This window comes from Danio rerio, chromosome 3 (genome assembly GCF_049306965.1).
Source record: "Danio rerio strain Tuebingen ecotype United States chromosome 3, GRCz12tu, whole genome shotgun sequence".
NCBI classification, from domain to species: Eukaryota; Metazoa; Chordata; class Actinopteri; order Cypriniformes; family Danionidae; genus Danio; species Danio rerio.
Genome location: NC_133178.1, coordinates 24097364 through 24113651, shown reverse-complemented (window position 1 = coordinate 24113651; position 16288 = coordinate 24097364). Strand labels below are relative to the sequence as shown.

General features: G+C 37.1%; 1 protein-coding gene across 4 annotated transcripts in view; it reads left to right on the top strand.

Moving 5' to 3' along the window:
• The first annotated feature begins 137 nt into the window (after nucleotides 1-137).
• The window catches only part of smurf2 (SMAD specific E3 ubiquitin protein ligase 2), an 88206-nt gene continuing 72055 nt past the window's right edge, over nucleotides 138-16288 (top strand). For 3 of the 4 annotated variants that reach the window (XM_073942395.1, XM_068217315.2, XM_068217312.2), the window contains exon 1: nucleotides 138-353. In XM_073942395.1, the coding sequence (XP_073798496.1) occupies nucleotides 302-353 (52 nt within the window). In that variant the 5' untranslated portion in view covers nucleotides 138-301. 4 annotated transcript variants of the gene reach the window in all.

The window sequence follows — 16288 nt, the reverse complement described above, 5'->3', positions numbered from 1 at the left end:
GCAGTAGACGCCGAAAGCTGTTTGTTCGTGGAAAATATGTTAAACTTCGGGAGGTCTCTGTAAGCGGATCTTTTGAGGGGACGTCGTGGATTTACTTTCACAGACGGTAGAAATACGAGGAGCGCGTTAAAGCGTGTGTATGTATGCAGACATGGCAGGGCTGTGCACATCCGGGCCACAGGACCGTGACTCCATTATTTTCTGTTCACTGTGAAACTGGCGTTGAGGGGAACCAAAAAGCAACTCTGTAACACATTCGACCCGTTTTTTGTAGTAGTCAGCCTGGATAAGGGTCAAGGACATGTCTAATCAAGGAGTTAGAAGGAATGGACCCGTTAAGTTGCGTTTAACAGGTAAGGAATATGCGACATCGTACAGTTTCATCTGAAACTGGCTAGCTGGCTAACAGCTATTGCTGTAAGTCATTGTAGTTTTCTGCCTTTTACCGTGAACCTTCGCTTTGAAGAGCTCTGCGAGTGTGTTTATTTGTCAGATTATATGTTTTGGGTTATGGTGATAGTATGACTGAAACTGGCGTTTTGTTGCAGCGTTGCGTTCTTTAGCAGGTTGGACAACGTCATAATGGAGCCTCAATGGAGCGCGAACGCAACAATTACATTTCTTTAGCTTCAATTGTTTACATTCTTTTGGTTGCGTTGTGATTATCGTTTAAATACGCGCAGCTGCTGATGTGGACGATTGGCTTCGCGAAGAATACGGCTTATTGGCATGAATTGAATTCTTAAGCTTGCTTTATGTAGCCCGTTGCCCCAAATGCAAAATGTAAGAAATCACGTTGCTTCAGTCACTGCAATGCTAATCTGCGAGTGTTTATCTCAATTGTGTTTGAAAATGTTTGCACCAATTAGTACTGTAGACTACACTAAATACTACTAACTAGTGAGAATGGATATTACACGTTGCTTTATTAGATGGAAGAGTGCGGCAGAACATGCGTTAATATAGTATTTACCATAGAAAAGTTACACTGTTAAATGTTTATATATATATATATATATATATATATATATATATATATATATATATATATATATATATATATGCATCTGTATGTATATTTGTTACAACAACTTAGCAATAACTATTAATAACAGTCTACTGATTAATGCATGCGTTTAAAGCACGAGTTTGGTTTTTTCAAATTTCATAGTTAACATATTTTTCAGTTGTTTAGTATTATAATTATCCACATGCTTTTATTCGTAATGTTCTTGAACAGACTTTAGCTATTGTCTAAAAGTATTAAAAATAAATGTAAAAATTCTTACATATTCATTATCTGAAACAAAAAAATTACTTGTTTTATAAATTATACAAATCTTCACAATATAGGCAAACTACTACTCGTATACACTTTATCAGTGTGATTTGACTAACAGTAGAAAGACATACTATGATTTATGTTTATGTTAGCTATATATATTTTACAAATATTTCTTTTGTTCACCTGCATGCTAAGTTTAACATGATTTGAAATGCTATTTTATCTGACTTAAATGATTTTATTTTAGCTACACTGAATGGCTGTTACTTTAAAAGATGAGCAATTTATGCAAACATAAAGTAAGTTGTGTTTCCTGTGAGCGCTGCTGTTTCCTGTTAACCTCTCGGTTATGTTGGCCATTGTGCTTTAAGGACCCACCAATTGGCGACGAGACCCAACATTAAAGAACCAAAAAATGTAAATTGAATCAGTTCACGATTATCTAGCCGTCTGCATAAAAGTGTCTGTTCATGACCTCAGGGAATGCATTCCACAATGAAGTGGACTGTGCAGTGAAATCAACCTCCAAGTATGCAGCAGGATGTTGTAGTATTCATCATGACCCAGCACTGTGGTTGTGGGAGGAAGCTGCAGTCTGAGACACTTGAAGATTTGTCTGTGGGGCTCTTGAGATGTCTGGCTCGTGCATACAGAAAGAGCTCATTTTCCTCCCTGGTTGCTGTTGCACCCTTAAATGAGCTATTTTCACTTCGCCGTGGGTTGGAAAGAGGATAAAACTTTTACAATGACTGACCTGCTGTCATCTCTCAGCTTCTTACCAGTTTTCAGTGCTGCACTATATTGGAGATTAGCCTAGTTGCACTACAATGCAACCTTTTTTTCTAATTAAGACATCTTCTTTGGTTAAAACATTTAAATGCTAAAGCTCGTGTTTTAGTAGGATTATGACTTTAGAGTGGCTGATGCATATTTTTGAAGTATGTTAATGTGAATTTCATAAGCCATGCCAAACATTCTGATTTGCTTTGGAAAAGTTATTTTTAGTTTCTTACTTAAAAGTAAGAAATTAAGGTTGATCAGTGTAAATCATTGTAATACTGTTAGCACCAGACTTTGACTGATTTTTATTTACATTTAAATGTAAATGTACAATTTACATTTAGGATCATGGCGCTTAACAGGGTCTTAAGCGTTTTCAAAGAGCTTAGTTTTCGCAGGACAAAGATGCCAAATGTAACCACAACAAAACTTATGTGCAGGACACATGTGCAATCTGGCAGCCCGAAGTCCCAGGGCTATTGTTTTTTCAGTCGGGCTACCAAAATCTACACCGTGCATGGTTTAGATAGATTTTGGTTGTTTGTATTTCAAAGAAACCAAGTGAAACCACAACAAAAATCTGGTGGCGCAAAGTTCCAGGGCTATTGTTTTTTCAGTCTGGCTACCAAAATCTATCTAGATTATGCCCAGTGTAGATTTGGTAGCCCAAAGTCCTGGGGCTCTTGTTTTGTTGCTTTAAATTAAAAGATATCCTCACTAATGGGTGGGGCCTTCCCCCTCTGATGACATGTACAAAGGGAAGTTTTTATAAAGTGTGATTATAAAAAATAGAATTAATTAATTTTCACCTTTAGAAGCTAGCTATATTCCCACACTGTTGCCACAAAACTATTAAATCCCTTTTAAAAAGGATCTTTAAGTTCAACTTGGCAAGTTTATTACTACTCTTGAAACAAATTCAAAACAAACAATTCCAAACAAACCTTTGTCCTGTTAGTCATTATTTACTCAAAGTCCTGTTTAATCGCCGTCTAAGAATGGAAAATAAAAGATTGGACATTCTTCTATAGATGGTTCAAATTATTAAAATTATTTAATTCTTCAAAGATCCACAATGCACAGTAAAACAAGGAGCATTGATGCACTCTCTCTCTCTCTCTTCTTTTAAAGTGCTAAGCATAAACCTCCTGTTGTTTTTAAATATCATTAGTAACATTGTACAAGGTCATGTTGCCAGATATAGGCAGCATTGTCCCATTGTGTAATGAGTGGTCCTTTTAAGTGCTTTAATATGTGTATACTCACAATCAAGGAAACTGATTGAGGCGCACATAGTCAAGTGCACTTTAGCTAGTTCATTTTTGTTTACCAAACCATGTTTAGGATGAAGAAAATCTCATGCTTTCTGACCCTGTCTCAGTCTTGTTATTGCTAGTAGATGACAACATTTCTGCAGTGATCCTCTAGGTCACCTTTATTTGGTTTGAGCGGTTTCAATACAAACAGCTAAACAAACACGAGTGGAAGTTGTGGCAATGACAGTGGCCATGTTTGATGTGCCTCCAGGATCAGCTCTCCGGCAAATTCCAAGTCTTTCCACTCACTGTGAGCAGCCAAATTAAATATTTAAGCTTGCGCTGAGTCTGTTGGAATGACATAGAAAGGACAGGACAATTAAAGCTGTAGTGTTACGTTTACTGCAGCGGAGTGTTTTCAATGTCTGTTTATGATGGTATTAAGCTGATATCATTGCTTATTCATTCATTCATTCATTCATTCATTTTCTTTTTAACCTTTTCCCTTTATTAATCTTGGGTTGCCACAGTGGAATGAATCGCCAACTTATCCAGCATTTGCCCTTCCAGCCCCAACCCGCCACTGGGAAACACCCATACACACTCATTCACACACATACACTATGGGCACGTTTTGCTTACCCAATTCACCTGTATCACATATCTTTGGACTTGTAGGGTAAAACCGAAGCACTTGGGGGAAACCCACTTAAACACAAGAGAGCATGCAAACTCCACACAGAAATGCCAACTGACCCAGCTGAGGCTCGAAATAGTGACCTGCTTGCTGTGAGGCGATCGTGCTATCCACTGCGCCACCGCATGACCTTATCATTGCTTGCTTAGTAATTAATAAATGTATTAATATTAGTTATATATTTCAATAGGACTTTGCAGACAGGAGTGGTGTTGTGGTGAGAGGCGTTTGTTGAGTGCAAATTCAATATAAAAATAAAAACTACAATTAAAAAAAATATATTTAGTTTACAGATCTAATAAAATCGACATCTTTAATCTTGCGTGTTTAAGTCTAGCCCAGTAGTCAAAAGACTTTTAGGTATTAAAAAGTGCAGCCTGGCTGAACATGTAAGTCAGGATATGCCCAAATTAGTATTTTTTTGTCATTATTATGAATTTTTACGTTTTAATACATTCATAATAGCGTTCATGTTTTACCTTAAAAAACCTTCATTAAAATACAAACCGCTGAATTTTGCTATCTATAATCCCTAACAATAATTCTTGCAGTCCCACTACATACTTTCACATCTGTCACCCGATGACAGTGGAATACCCTGTCAGAAAAGTCTAGTGGCTGGGAATGACCTTTTTTTTTATTGGGTCAAAATCTTAAATTTGATTTGACGAAACCTGCAGAAGCCCTGTTCTAGCAAAACGGTAAACTGAAAAAATGCTGGGTTCCACAAAAAAAATTTCCTAACATTGTCCTAACACAAATTGATTAAGTTAACCAAGTTTTCCCAAATTTAAGTGGATTGAACATAAAACAATTAAGTTGTCCCCCTCCAAAAAAAACAAGAGTTGCGTTGATTCAGCTCATTTTAAATAAGTAGTTTGAACAAGCAGCAAAATTATTCCTTGATTGAAGAAACAGAAACAACTTGTTAAAAGGATGACGAGATGTCATATCCACAGACATGGAGAATCTGTGTAGAATTCCCTGAAGTTATCCATCACTTTTCTCATGCGTTCAGTGTGACTGAATTCGCCATCACTTTTTCTGCCAGGGAAATGCCCTTCATGTCCATGAGAGACGAGCAGTCATGTAGAGGTTTGCTGTGTGACTCACTGCGCGGTTTGGCATCTTCTGTTTCTTTTGCTCAGTGATTTTCTTTATGCCTCTATTCAGTCATATATATATATATATATATATATAAAACAATTACAGTTGTTTTTATTTTTTGATTTTATTTTTAGACTTTATAGAAGGATTATAAATATAGTGTTCTGTTTAAAATGATCATCCAGTATTTTACTTCAACAATACATTCTCATCAATTGATCTAGTAGTGCACTTTATTCAGAAGATAAAACACTCGCCTTCTGAAGCTTTTATCAAAAATGTATGGACTATGAACCTGCTTCTCATCTTTGTTTATGACATTGATGTAGGCCAAATAAGATTTTTTTTTGTTTGTTTCAGATTTAAATAGCAACATTTTCAAAATTATTCACGTTTCCACATTTGTGAAAAATGAACAAAAATGCTGTGTTAAGTATGCCAGGTCTGTATTTGGCACTGTCACTGTAATTTAAAGTGATTAAGAAAGTAATTAAGTGCCACCGGCTTTACACTCATATGCATGTCATATGTGTGCATAATGCGTCTCTGCCTTTGGTTTCAATGTGAAGTTAATCCACACACTACTATACGGTTTATCTGCACTTGCCAACACTTTCCTAAGAAAGTACTGTGTGTACACACATGATGTCATCAGTTTCAAAAACTCTTGTTTTGATACACCACAACAGCATTATTTTCAGAAACTTCCAATTCAAAACACATTGTCAGATTTAAGAGTTTTCAGTCACAAGAATGCTGTTTTCGTGTAAATGAAAAGGCAAAATGCATAAAAAGTTTCCAGTTTTTGGCTAAACGACCAGTAACACTTTATTTTAATAATCCATTTGAGTATTAATAGACTGTCTGCTTAATATCTGCTGATACTGCTCTTTCAATAGACATTTAACTAACCTGTCAACTAGAGCCGCACGATTCTGACTAAAATGAGAATCGCGATTTTATTTTTGATTTTTGCCTAAAATCAAGATCACGATTTTCTCATGATTCTGTAGATATAAAATAAAGGTTAATATGAGTGGGCTATTATTGTTATTCTCAAACGTGGTAAAACAGCAATAGGCTTTGTGTAGCTGTACTGTTGGTTAAAATGCGAAATTTTGTATAGACTTGGAATTGTGGACTTGAACAGACTTTATTTAAGTCCTGGTCATTAAAGGGTCACGAAACACCAAAACACATTTTTTGAGCTGTTGACAGTCGTATATGTGTCCCACACTGCTAAAAACACTATTAGGACAAGGACACCTATATTTCACTAAAAAGTGTAAATTGGTTGTTTTTGCGTTATTTCAAGCAAATTCGTACTTCCGGTTTGAAACGAATTTTTGAAGCTGCGTCACGGCCATGACATAATAGCGTTGTATTCCAGCGTGCAGACTGGACGCCTGTGCCAGACAGATTGTTTTAGCACAGATCCGAGCACAATTGCTGGATTTGCATATGCCAAATAACCTGAGCTAACTGGGGAAACATGCTTGGTTACGAAAAAAAGTCTAAAGCATCCTGAGTTTACCCAACTATGAAGACTTCAGATACTGAAAAACCAGGAAATGTGAAAAGGGTCCAACATGAAAACACTCATTCAATCAGACATTGACTGTTTTTGTGAACAGTGAAGAGTGAAGTGTTTATTTGTCAGCGTCAGACGCAGACAGTTGTCCTTGTCTAATTGTGATGTAACAGTTAATGAAATGCAGTGGAAGTCATTTCAGCCATGTGGACCTCCAGACGGAGCGGCTGGTAAAAACAGCATGTTTAGCTGCATATGGCTGTCGACTTGGCTGCCAAATTTCCGAATTGCGTTCTAGCGAAGAGTTTAAAGGGCAGGAGGGGGGAAAAAAACAACAAATCGAAAGCAGCCGAAAAGAAAGTGCAATAATTGCACACCATTTGTAAACGTTTTTCTTCTCCGACTGAGAGCCCTCGAATGATTGAAATTGTTCCACCAATTAATAGACTGAGACTGGATTTCCTGTTGGTTCAGCTGCTTTGCTGGAAGGCAGAGGCCGAGTTGGTTGTGCTTACAAGCCACTGCATCTGAACTGCAAAGGCCAGATAAGCAGGACAGCTGCGACAGAAACGCAGACGCAGGCTGTTTAAATACAAATCTGACTGCGCTGTGCAATAGTTCAGACCAGGTGTGAAGATGTGTGAAGCATTTAGTTTTTTTTTTTGTCTCATAGCAATAATGCTGTCTGTTTTTCTTTAAACAAAAAAAGACCTTGATTGACCAGATTGGAAATGCGATCCAGGATCAGGAACTGACTTGTGGTCCGATGCCAGCTGAGACAAGTCTGCATATGACTTCCACTGCATGTCTGGCTGAAAATGAAAACATTTGGCCAGACATTCCTCATTAGCACTCTTTAATTCTGTAGATCAAGAACAGCTTTTAAGACATTTCTCACAGTTTTGTGGTCAGGAGGGATGTTTTTTTCTTCTTTTTTTTTAATATAGTAAACATTTGGATGCATTAAATGTAAACATCTGTGCATTAGAAGATTTTTTATGGTTTGTTTTATATGGCACATGCTATAGGCTTTAGCTTCTTTCTTTTTTGCTCTCTCTTCCAATAAGAGTTGTTTCCAGGCTTTTGCTTTACTATTTATTTTAATTCTGACTAATTTTCTCACTATTCTTGAGTGAAAACAGTCAAATGCAATTTTGTCTCACAGTTCTGACAAAAAAGAGATATGTTATTTGAATTAGGCGAAATAAAGCAGGGATTTCTTGTCTATAAACATCCAATTGTGAGAAATGAATTCACAATTTTTAGAAAAAATTAATTCAGAGGCTTTTTTGTCGCTCTTTTTGTAGACTTGTGTTTGCACAGTTTTTACTTAACCTTGCAATCAAAATGGAAAGATAATGCAAATAAAAAAAAATTTATTTCTTTAAGTTAGAATTATTAAATTGTTGAATTATAGAATATCATAATTAAAGGATATGAGCTCAGGATTCTCAAAAATTAGTTTGTTTCACAATTGTGAGAAGTCCTCAGAATTGTGAGATATAACTGCTAAATTGTCAGGTGAAAATGTTTTTTTATCAATATTGAGACCACTCCAAATTCAAAAGAAAACATTCAGTCACTTGTTTACATAGGATTACATGTTACATTGGAGTTTCATTGCTGTTTTAATATTCCACTTTTATTTGTTAATTATTTACACTTTTGAACTGTGTAATTTAATATTTAATTTACAATCATTTATATTTAAATGTGAAATTTTATTATCTTGCCTTATTAAACCTTTTTTTTATAAATATATTTTAAAAATCTAATTTTGTATACATTTTTATACATGTTTTATTTGCTTAATTTAGCCTCAGTATTCCTCATTAAAGCAGTCTGAATGTTATTCTTGACTTCAGCAGGTCCAGAGGAGCAGGTGTCATGAATACGCCCAGGTTTAACACATTTTTTTAAGGTGACATTTAGCCCAATTGGCCCTTGTTTTAACACCTGTGCTTTAAACCATGATGTCACAAAATGTCATGCCAACTAGCATAAGCACACTTAATCTAATTGTCTGTGTTTGACAGCAGACTTCTGACCTCTGCCTGATCTCCTAACATGCTGCTCACCTCAACTTAATGTCTGTTTCTAATCCGGTATTTAGACCTACAGCTGTGTTGGAGATCACATTAGCGATTTGTTAGGTCATATTGGCCTAATTTGCTATCCTGGCCATTGGGCTTTTCAAATACAAATTATATTGGTTTTATGAATGGATTCTTAGAAAATCTTTTTGTTTTGGAAATGATTGGCCTGTATTTCCATTTAAATGCTGTATAATACCTTTTAGTTTATTTTGAGAGGACATATAGAAATAATATAGACAGGTTTTTCTGAGTTTCACTTATGTCATCAACTAAATAAATAGTCACACAAATGCAAATGTTGCAAGATTATTTTAAGCACAAACATGTATGCTTGAAAAGTGAACTCAAAATCAAAGGGCATTAAATATATTCATATTTTTTAGGAAAATATTAGTTTTACATTTACAGTTTGTCAAATTGGTTTATCTGAAAACATTTTACAAATGATTAAATCCGATTAAAAAGTTGTTGTTTTTTTCTCTCTATTGTAGTCAACCATCTGGTGTAACCCTTATTGGCCAAAATGGGTCTTTTGTACTCCTCTCCTGCACTTTGACTCTATTAGTAGATCTTTAAGAGCAGTGCTGTTTATAATAGATGACACTGATGGATTGTTAGGAAAATTAACTCCGCTAAACTACATGCTGTTTATGGGGGATTCAGATGGGAAAGTACTGCTGTGTTGATCAGATAGAAGCCATTAATGGTTTACAGTTGGAAAAGCATGCCAGGCTTTGTCTCTACTGGGAATTCAATTGATGAATGGCAATAGATTAAAGTATGCGTCGTCGTCTTTTGACACACTGTTTAATTATCCATTCCCTTCTGGAAAATCCAGTTCACCAAAAAAATTAAAATTTACTCACTTTTTTGGATTTCCCTCAACTGGTTCCAAACCTTTGAGTTTCTTTGTTTTCTTTCTATTTTGAAGAAAGTTGGAAATATGTACCAATTGACTTCCATATTATTTGTTTGTCCTACTATTCAATTTAATAGTAAAGGTTTTTTAGCTTTCTTCAAAACATCTGTTGTGTTCAATAGATAAGAGAAAGTCAAACAGATTTGCTACAAGTGATTGGTAAGTAAACAATGACAGATTTTTTTTTTTTTTTGGCTGAACTTCCTTTTTAAATTAGTTGCATGTTCATAATGAATCACATCGATGCCCTAAAAGTGATGGATTGCAATTTTATGCTCTTTCAGACCTCTTAAACCTTAGCGGTGCGTGAACAGATTAGACGTGAACTCTGTAAATTCAGGGTCCGTTTGCGGAGCCACACACAGCGGTGGTCTCGTTTGGGAACAGATCGTAATGTTTACCTGTAGCAGCTCCAAGTGCACCTAGGCATTCGTCCAGGCTTCCTGAGGTCTGTGTTGTTTAGTCTGAGCCCACTACCCCAGACCTTCCTCCACCGGTGCACGACGCTGCTCCTAGTGGTTTTTCCTTTTTGTTGAAGTGTTAAAGGTCTGGGTTATATGGTCCGAGTCTTTGGGTTTCCCTGCCACGTTTCAGAAATTTGTGTATCTCCTGAAAGAGATGCCTTTTTGTCGTTGGGATTATTTTGTGTCATTTCTGTTTTTTGTGAGATGAACATGTAGATATGTGATATGTGTATCCTTTTGCACTTGAGAGAATTATCCAGTCCAGTTGGGGTTTTTTTGTTAACACCAGAGCAGCCGTCATTGAATAGGATTGCTGTAGGTTGGATTCTATTTAACAACATACTTCCCTGTGTGATTAGATGAAGCATCACGCATACCTTTGTTAATTTAGGTCATCATAAGGTAACTTCACTTCCCTTCAACCTGAGCGTGAACAATCAGACAAATATTGGCCTTTTTGTACTTCCAGAATGATTGGGTTGAATAAAATCTGGAGGTTTTGCTTCAGATAAAGGATAAATTACCAACATCAAAGCTCTTCTGAACAATTTGTGTGGTGTTTTTTTTTTATTGAAAACAACCAATTATAATAATAATAATAATACCTTTTATTTTTAGGCGCCTTTCAAAGCACTCAAGGACACCTTACAGCAGATTACAAGCACATCATAAAAATGCAAGCAGTAAAAATGACAATCAGCATATTTAAACCAGCAAATCATTAAAAGCTATCCTAAACAAAAACGTCTTTATCTGAGATTTAAAATTGGAAATAGAGTCCATCTGGCGAATGTGCAAAGGCAGGGAATTCCATAACTTTGGTGCTGTACAACTAAAAGCCCTGCCTCCAAATGACTTCATCCTAAAGTGTGGGACAGATAACAGTTCAGCAGAAGATGATCTCAGTGAGCGTGAAGGAGTGTACAATTGAAGAAGATCAGAAAGATAGTGAGGGGCCAGGTTATGAAGAGCTTTGTATGTTAAGAGGAGGATTTTGTATTGTATACGATAGTGAACAGGAAGCCAGTGCAGGTGAAAGAGAATCGCAGTTATGTGATCAGAAGTACGCGAGCAGGTAACTATCCTAGCCGCTGAATTCTGAATCAACTGTAGTTTATGAATTTGTTTATCAGGAATACCAGAGAGAAGCGAGTTACAGTAATCAATCCGTGATGTAACCAAAGCATGAACAAGCACTTCAGTACTTTGTTGAGATAGTGAAGGGCGAAGTCTTGCAATGTTACGCAAATGAAAAAAGGCAGAACGTGAGATATTACTAATTTGAGAACTAAATGAGAGCATGCCATCCAGTATAACCCCAAGACTTTTCACTTGGGTTGAGAAATTGACTGGGGAGTTATCAACAAACAGGGTAAAAGATTGAGCTTTGGATAAAACAGATTTTGAGCCAACCAAGAGGGCTTCGGTTTTACTGGCATTTAACTTTAAGAAATTATTAGTCATCCATGTATTAATCTCATTTAGACATTTGGTAAGGTCAGAAGGGGGGTGCGATGTTGTAGGTTTTGTGGAGATATAAACTTGTGTATCGTCTGCATAAAAATGAAAATGTATGCCAAAAGAACGAAATATATGACCTAAAGGTAGGATATAAATAATAAATAAAAGTGGCCCCAATACTGACCCTTGAGGAACACCATGAAGGACTGAAACAGGATCAGAGCATCTATTCTTTATCTGCACAAACTGTTTTCTGTCACTTAAATAGGAAGAGAACCAGCAGAGTGCGTTGTCAGCTATTCCTATAGAAGCCAGTCTTTCCAATAATAGTGAATGACTAATAGTATCAAAAGCCGCAGTAATATCTAAAAGAATAAGTATAGACAGGTAACCAGAATCAGCAGCTAAAAGAAGATCATTTACAACCTTAGTGAGGGCTGTTTCTGTGCTGTGTTTAGGGCGAAACCCAGATTGAAAGTGCTCATAGATGTTATTAGTAAGCAGATGTGAGTGAAGTTGAGCTGCTACTGTTCTTTCCAGTATTTTTGAAACAAACGGAAGGTTGGCAATTGGCCTAAAATTGTTTAGGTCATTAGTATCAGCCCCGGTCTTTTTGAGTATTGGAGTGATAGAGGCCATTTTTAAAGATGAAGGAACAGTAGCAGTTGATAGTGAAGAACACACTATAGATGTAATAAAAGAGGATAGTGAATTAATGCAAGACTTAACTAAAACAGTAGGTAGGGGATCAAGTGAGCAGGTAGAGGTCTTAGACTTCATGATCTCCCTAGTAATAAAATCAACTGAGGGCAGTTCAAAATTAGACAGAATACTCACTGACCCGCTAACATGGCTATAATCATACTGATAATTGGGAGCAATCAAAACAGAATTTAGCAATTCATGATGAATACGATCAGTCTTAGCATGGAGAAAATTAGAGTAGGGAACACACTGAATAGGATCAAGGGAAACAGAATCATGTGGTTTCAACAATTTGTCAACAGTACTGAACAAAGTTCTTGTATTAGAGTGTCCACTGGTGATGAGATTTGAGTAGAATGTTGATTTTGCTCTTTCTATTTCAGCCTTGTAAGAAGCAAGATGCTCAGAATACATCTGCTTATGGATTTCTAGACCAGTTTTATTCCAGAGTCTCTCCAGGCGACGACCTAGAGCTTTTTGATGACGAAGTTCAGGAGTAAACCATGGAGAGGGATTGGTATAAGATACAATGCGGGTTCTTAGAGGAGCCACAGTGTCTAATATTTGAGACAGGCTATTGTTATAAAAATTTACCAAGTCAGAAGTAGAAGTGGACAGACACTGGTTTACAGAATAATCAATCATTCCTTCCAGGACATGATGGTCAATGTTCTTAATATTTCTAAATGAGACAGAGCGTGGAGGTTTAACTCTTCCCAAAGAAAGAGAAACATTAAAAAATACAGATTTATGATCTGAGATTAAGTGATCAGTTGAAGATATATTATTAGGGACAACACCAGAACAACATACTAGATCAAGAATATGCCCCTTAGAGTGTGTTGGAAAGTGGACATACTGCACAAGGTCAGCACTGTCCAGGACCAGTTTGAAATCATTATACTGAGTGTTGGCAGTGTTATCAAAATGAATATTAAAATCTCCCATCAACATAATGTTCGGAGATAAAATACACACATGTGGTAAAATAGCAGAAAGTTCATTAAAAAAGATATTCAATGCAGATACCTTTGGTGGTCTATAGACTATAACTAGAACAGTAGGAGTCGGACCTTTAAGTAGTACAGCCAACACTTCAAAAGATGTAGGCTCTGCTATCTGTATCGGACAGATCTTAAAACAGTCACGGTAAATTAGTGCAAGACCTCCCCCTTTACCGGTACAGCGAGGTTTACATAAATACTTATATCCGGAAGGTACAGTTTGATTCAAAATAAAAAAGTCATTGGGCTTCTGCCAAGTCTCAGAAAGACACATAAAATCTATACTTTTGTCCTCAATGAGTTCATGAATGTAGGATGTTTTATTGCTGAGAGATCGAACATTTAGAAGCATAAAACGAACAGTAACGTTAGACATATAATCTGACCTGGGCAGCGATGAAAGCACGTCATGGTTAACACCCCTCCTGGCGAATCTAGGCAGTCTTGTATTAGACCAAAACGACCGAATTATACCATTCCTATCATGATTGGTGGTTGAAGAAACATTCCGACGAGATCCCCGATGTATGTATTTCGGTCTCGGCCGGCGGGTAAGGTCCGGGTGATTGTGGAGTAATAACGGAGGTTGCGAAGTTGCCGGTCTAAGTTTGTAAAGGTCCCCCGCCGAATACATCAGAGGAGCGGCACTGATCACAGCAGAGCAAAGGATAATCCATAGAAGCAGCCTAAACAGCCACATGTTGAGATCCTGTAATTTAGTTAGGACGAGCCCACGGAGCCAGAAAAGTTATCAGTAAGTCCGTCAGCAAACGTCCACGTCAATCATCCAGTGCGCAAAGTGTCAAACAGCAGTCACACAGCTTTAGGGTGAGAATTCGGGTAAGGTTTCAGATGGTTTCAGACGAAATAGTATCAGATGAAGTAAATTCCAAATTAAAATATTCAGATAAAACTTTCAGATAAAAGTATTTAAAAGTGATCACGGTGAGCAGCGGCAGCCAAAACGCGCCTGCGTTCACTCAACCGGAAATCTCTGTTCTAATTATGATTTTCTCTTAGCAGAGGAAAGCTGACCTTCTTGTCTTACAGCTCATGCAAATCGTTTATGCTTTTGAAATTGTCGATTTAATCTAATAATTTGACATGGCTTTGTTACAGAGCATTTTTCCATACTTTAGAACTGCTTCATTTCATTAATGAGAGCCTGCAGAGCTGAGTTGTTCCAATTAAAGATCTGTATATCAAAATAGACAACTCTAACATCTGCAATTCTACTAAATAAATAAATAAATGCAACGTATATGAACACATAAAGCTCCTTACAGGCTCCGATATGTTACCACTTACAGAAAAACAACACACATCATACATTTAGTCCTAATTTGGGTTCAAAAACAACACGCAACATATAGCCCACAGTCAGTGCAAACATCTGTATCTTTAATCTTCATCCGCACATGTAACCACTTGTTAGAAAGTAACTCCGTCATTCCGAGGTCATAATAGTCCAAAAGGTGATGATGATAGTTTAACATGACGGTTTGTTCATGATTTAGGTTGCTAAAAGAATCATTTGCTCCTATTGTTTTTTCCAGCTTCTCCTTTGATTTTTTTCATGCATCACTCTGTCGGTTATCTGTTTCTGAAAGGATCAAATATCAGAAGCACATCAATAATCATGTGCACATTATTATTATCAGCTTAAGAAATTTATTATTTAAATATAGACCTGCTGCGAGCTCACCTGAGAAAGCGAAACTGCCTGCGCATTAAATGGCCTTGTTAACAACTATGGTGCACAGGGAAGATTCTGCTCTTTTTCTTGGCTTTGGGGTTGTTTAATAAGACAACAAGGTTTGTTTAAGCTTGGGTTGACTATAGCTTGTTATTATTTGTATATATTTTTGCGGTGTAATGTCTCTGCTGTGCATTTAAAAATGGCCCTGCCTTTGTTTTCATTCTCCACCTTGTGTAGTCGCGCTAGTGAGGTTTCTCTGTAAACCGTAGCATTCAGCTCCATGTCTTGCTCCGCCTTTGCTACCCTTTTGTCGAACTTCTAAAAGGGTACCCAAAAAGTAGTACGGTACATTTGTTTTTTGGTACCTTTTGACAGTGGAAACAGCCATAAAAGCACACCGAAATGCACCGTACCACTCAGTGGAAACGGGCCTTAAAGTACAACTAACAACTAAAATTTCTGAATGTTACAGCAGCAAAAATGCATATATAGTCAGGCTCTTGTTTTGAATGCATAAACTGCTCTCATACTGCTCTTGAGGATCTCTTCTTCAGTCTCTTCCACCATTCAGTGTCTGTAGTGGGTTTTGTAGTCATAACACTATTGAAAAGGACTTTCCGCAGATTTTCAATTAGATCAACAGAATCTGCTCTCAAAATGACTGTGAAAAATAAAGATTAGTTCTCGTCTGCTTCATGCAAGCTTCCCCTACCAGCATAGGCTAATCCCTTGATATTTAACCATAAAGAAATGATTCACGGTCTAGGATGGCAACCACAAGGGAATTCCAGCGTAGCCACTGATGGTCCTTAAGTCTCTTGTGCTTGCTTGTAGTTTTATGTGGTCTACAATTTGTGACTAAGTGGTCTCTCAGACCTGTGACTAAGAGATTGACCATTGACATTGTAGAAGAGGAGGTGGAAAATGGAATCCAGAACTATGATGCCATAGGATAATGTCTTGAAGCACTTATGGCAGCGGTATCTTGACTGGTCATTTGGTTCTCCGTTGATAAGCCCACATTTTGATTCAGATGCTAGCTCAGCCAAACAGGATGCCAAGACGCGACCTAATGAATGAGATACCAATCCTGTGAGTGAGAAAGTAAAACTAAATCCTTCCTTACTCACGAAAATCACGAAAGGGGGGAAACTGGAGAGTGTGTTAGCAGGAAGCGAATTCGAGATTACACCTAGCTCTCCACTAACAACGACTCGACCTCTCCACCCTTCTCTCCTTTCCTCCGCCGTCTTTCCCGTACTGTTTTAAGAAGCAAAGTTGGAA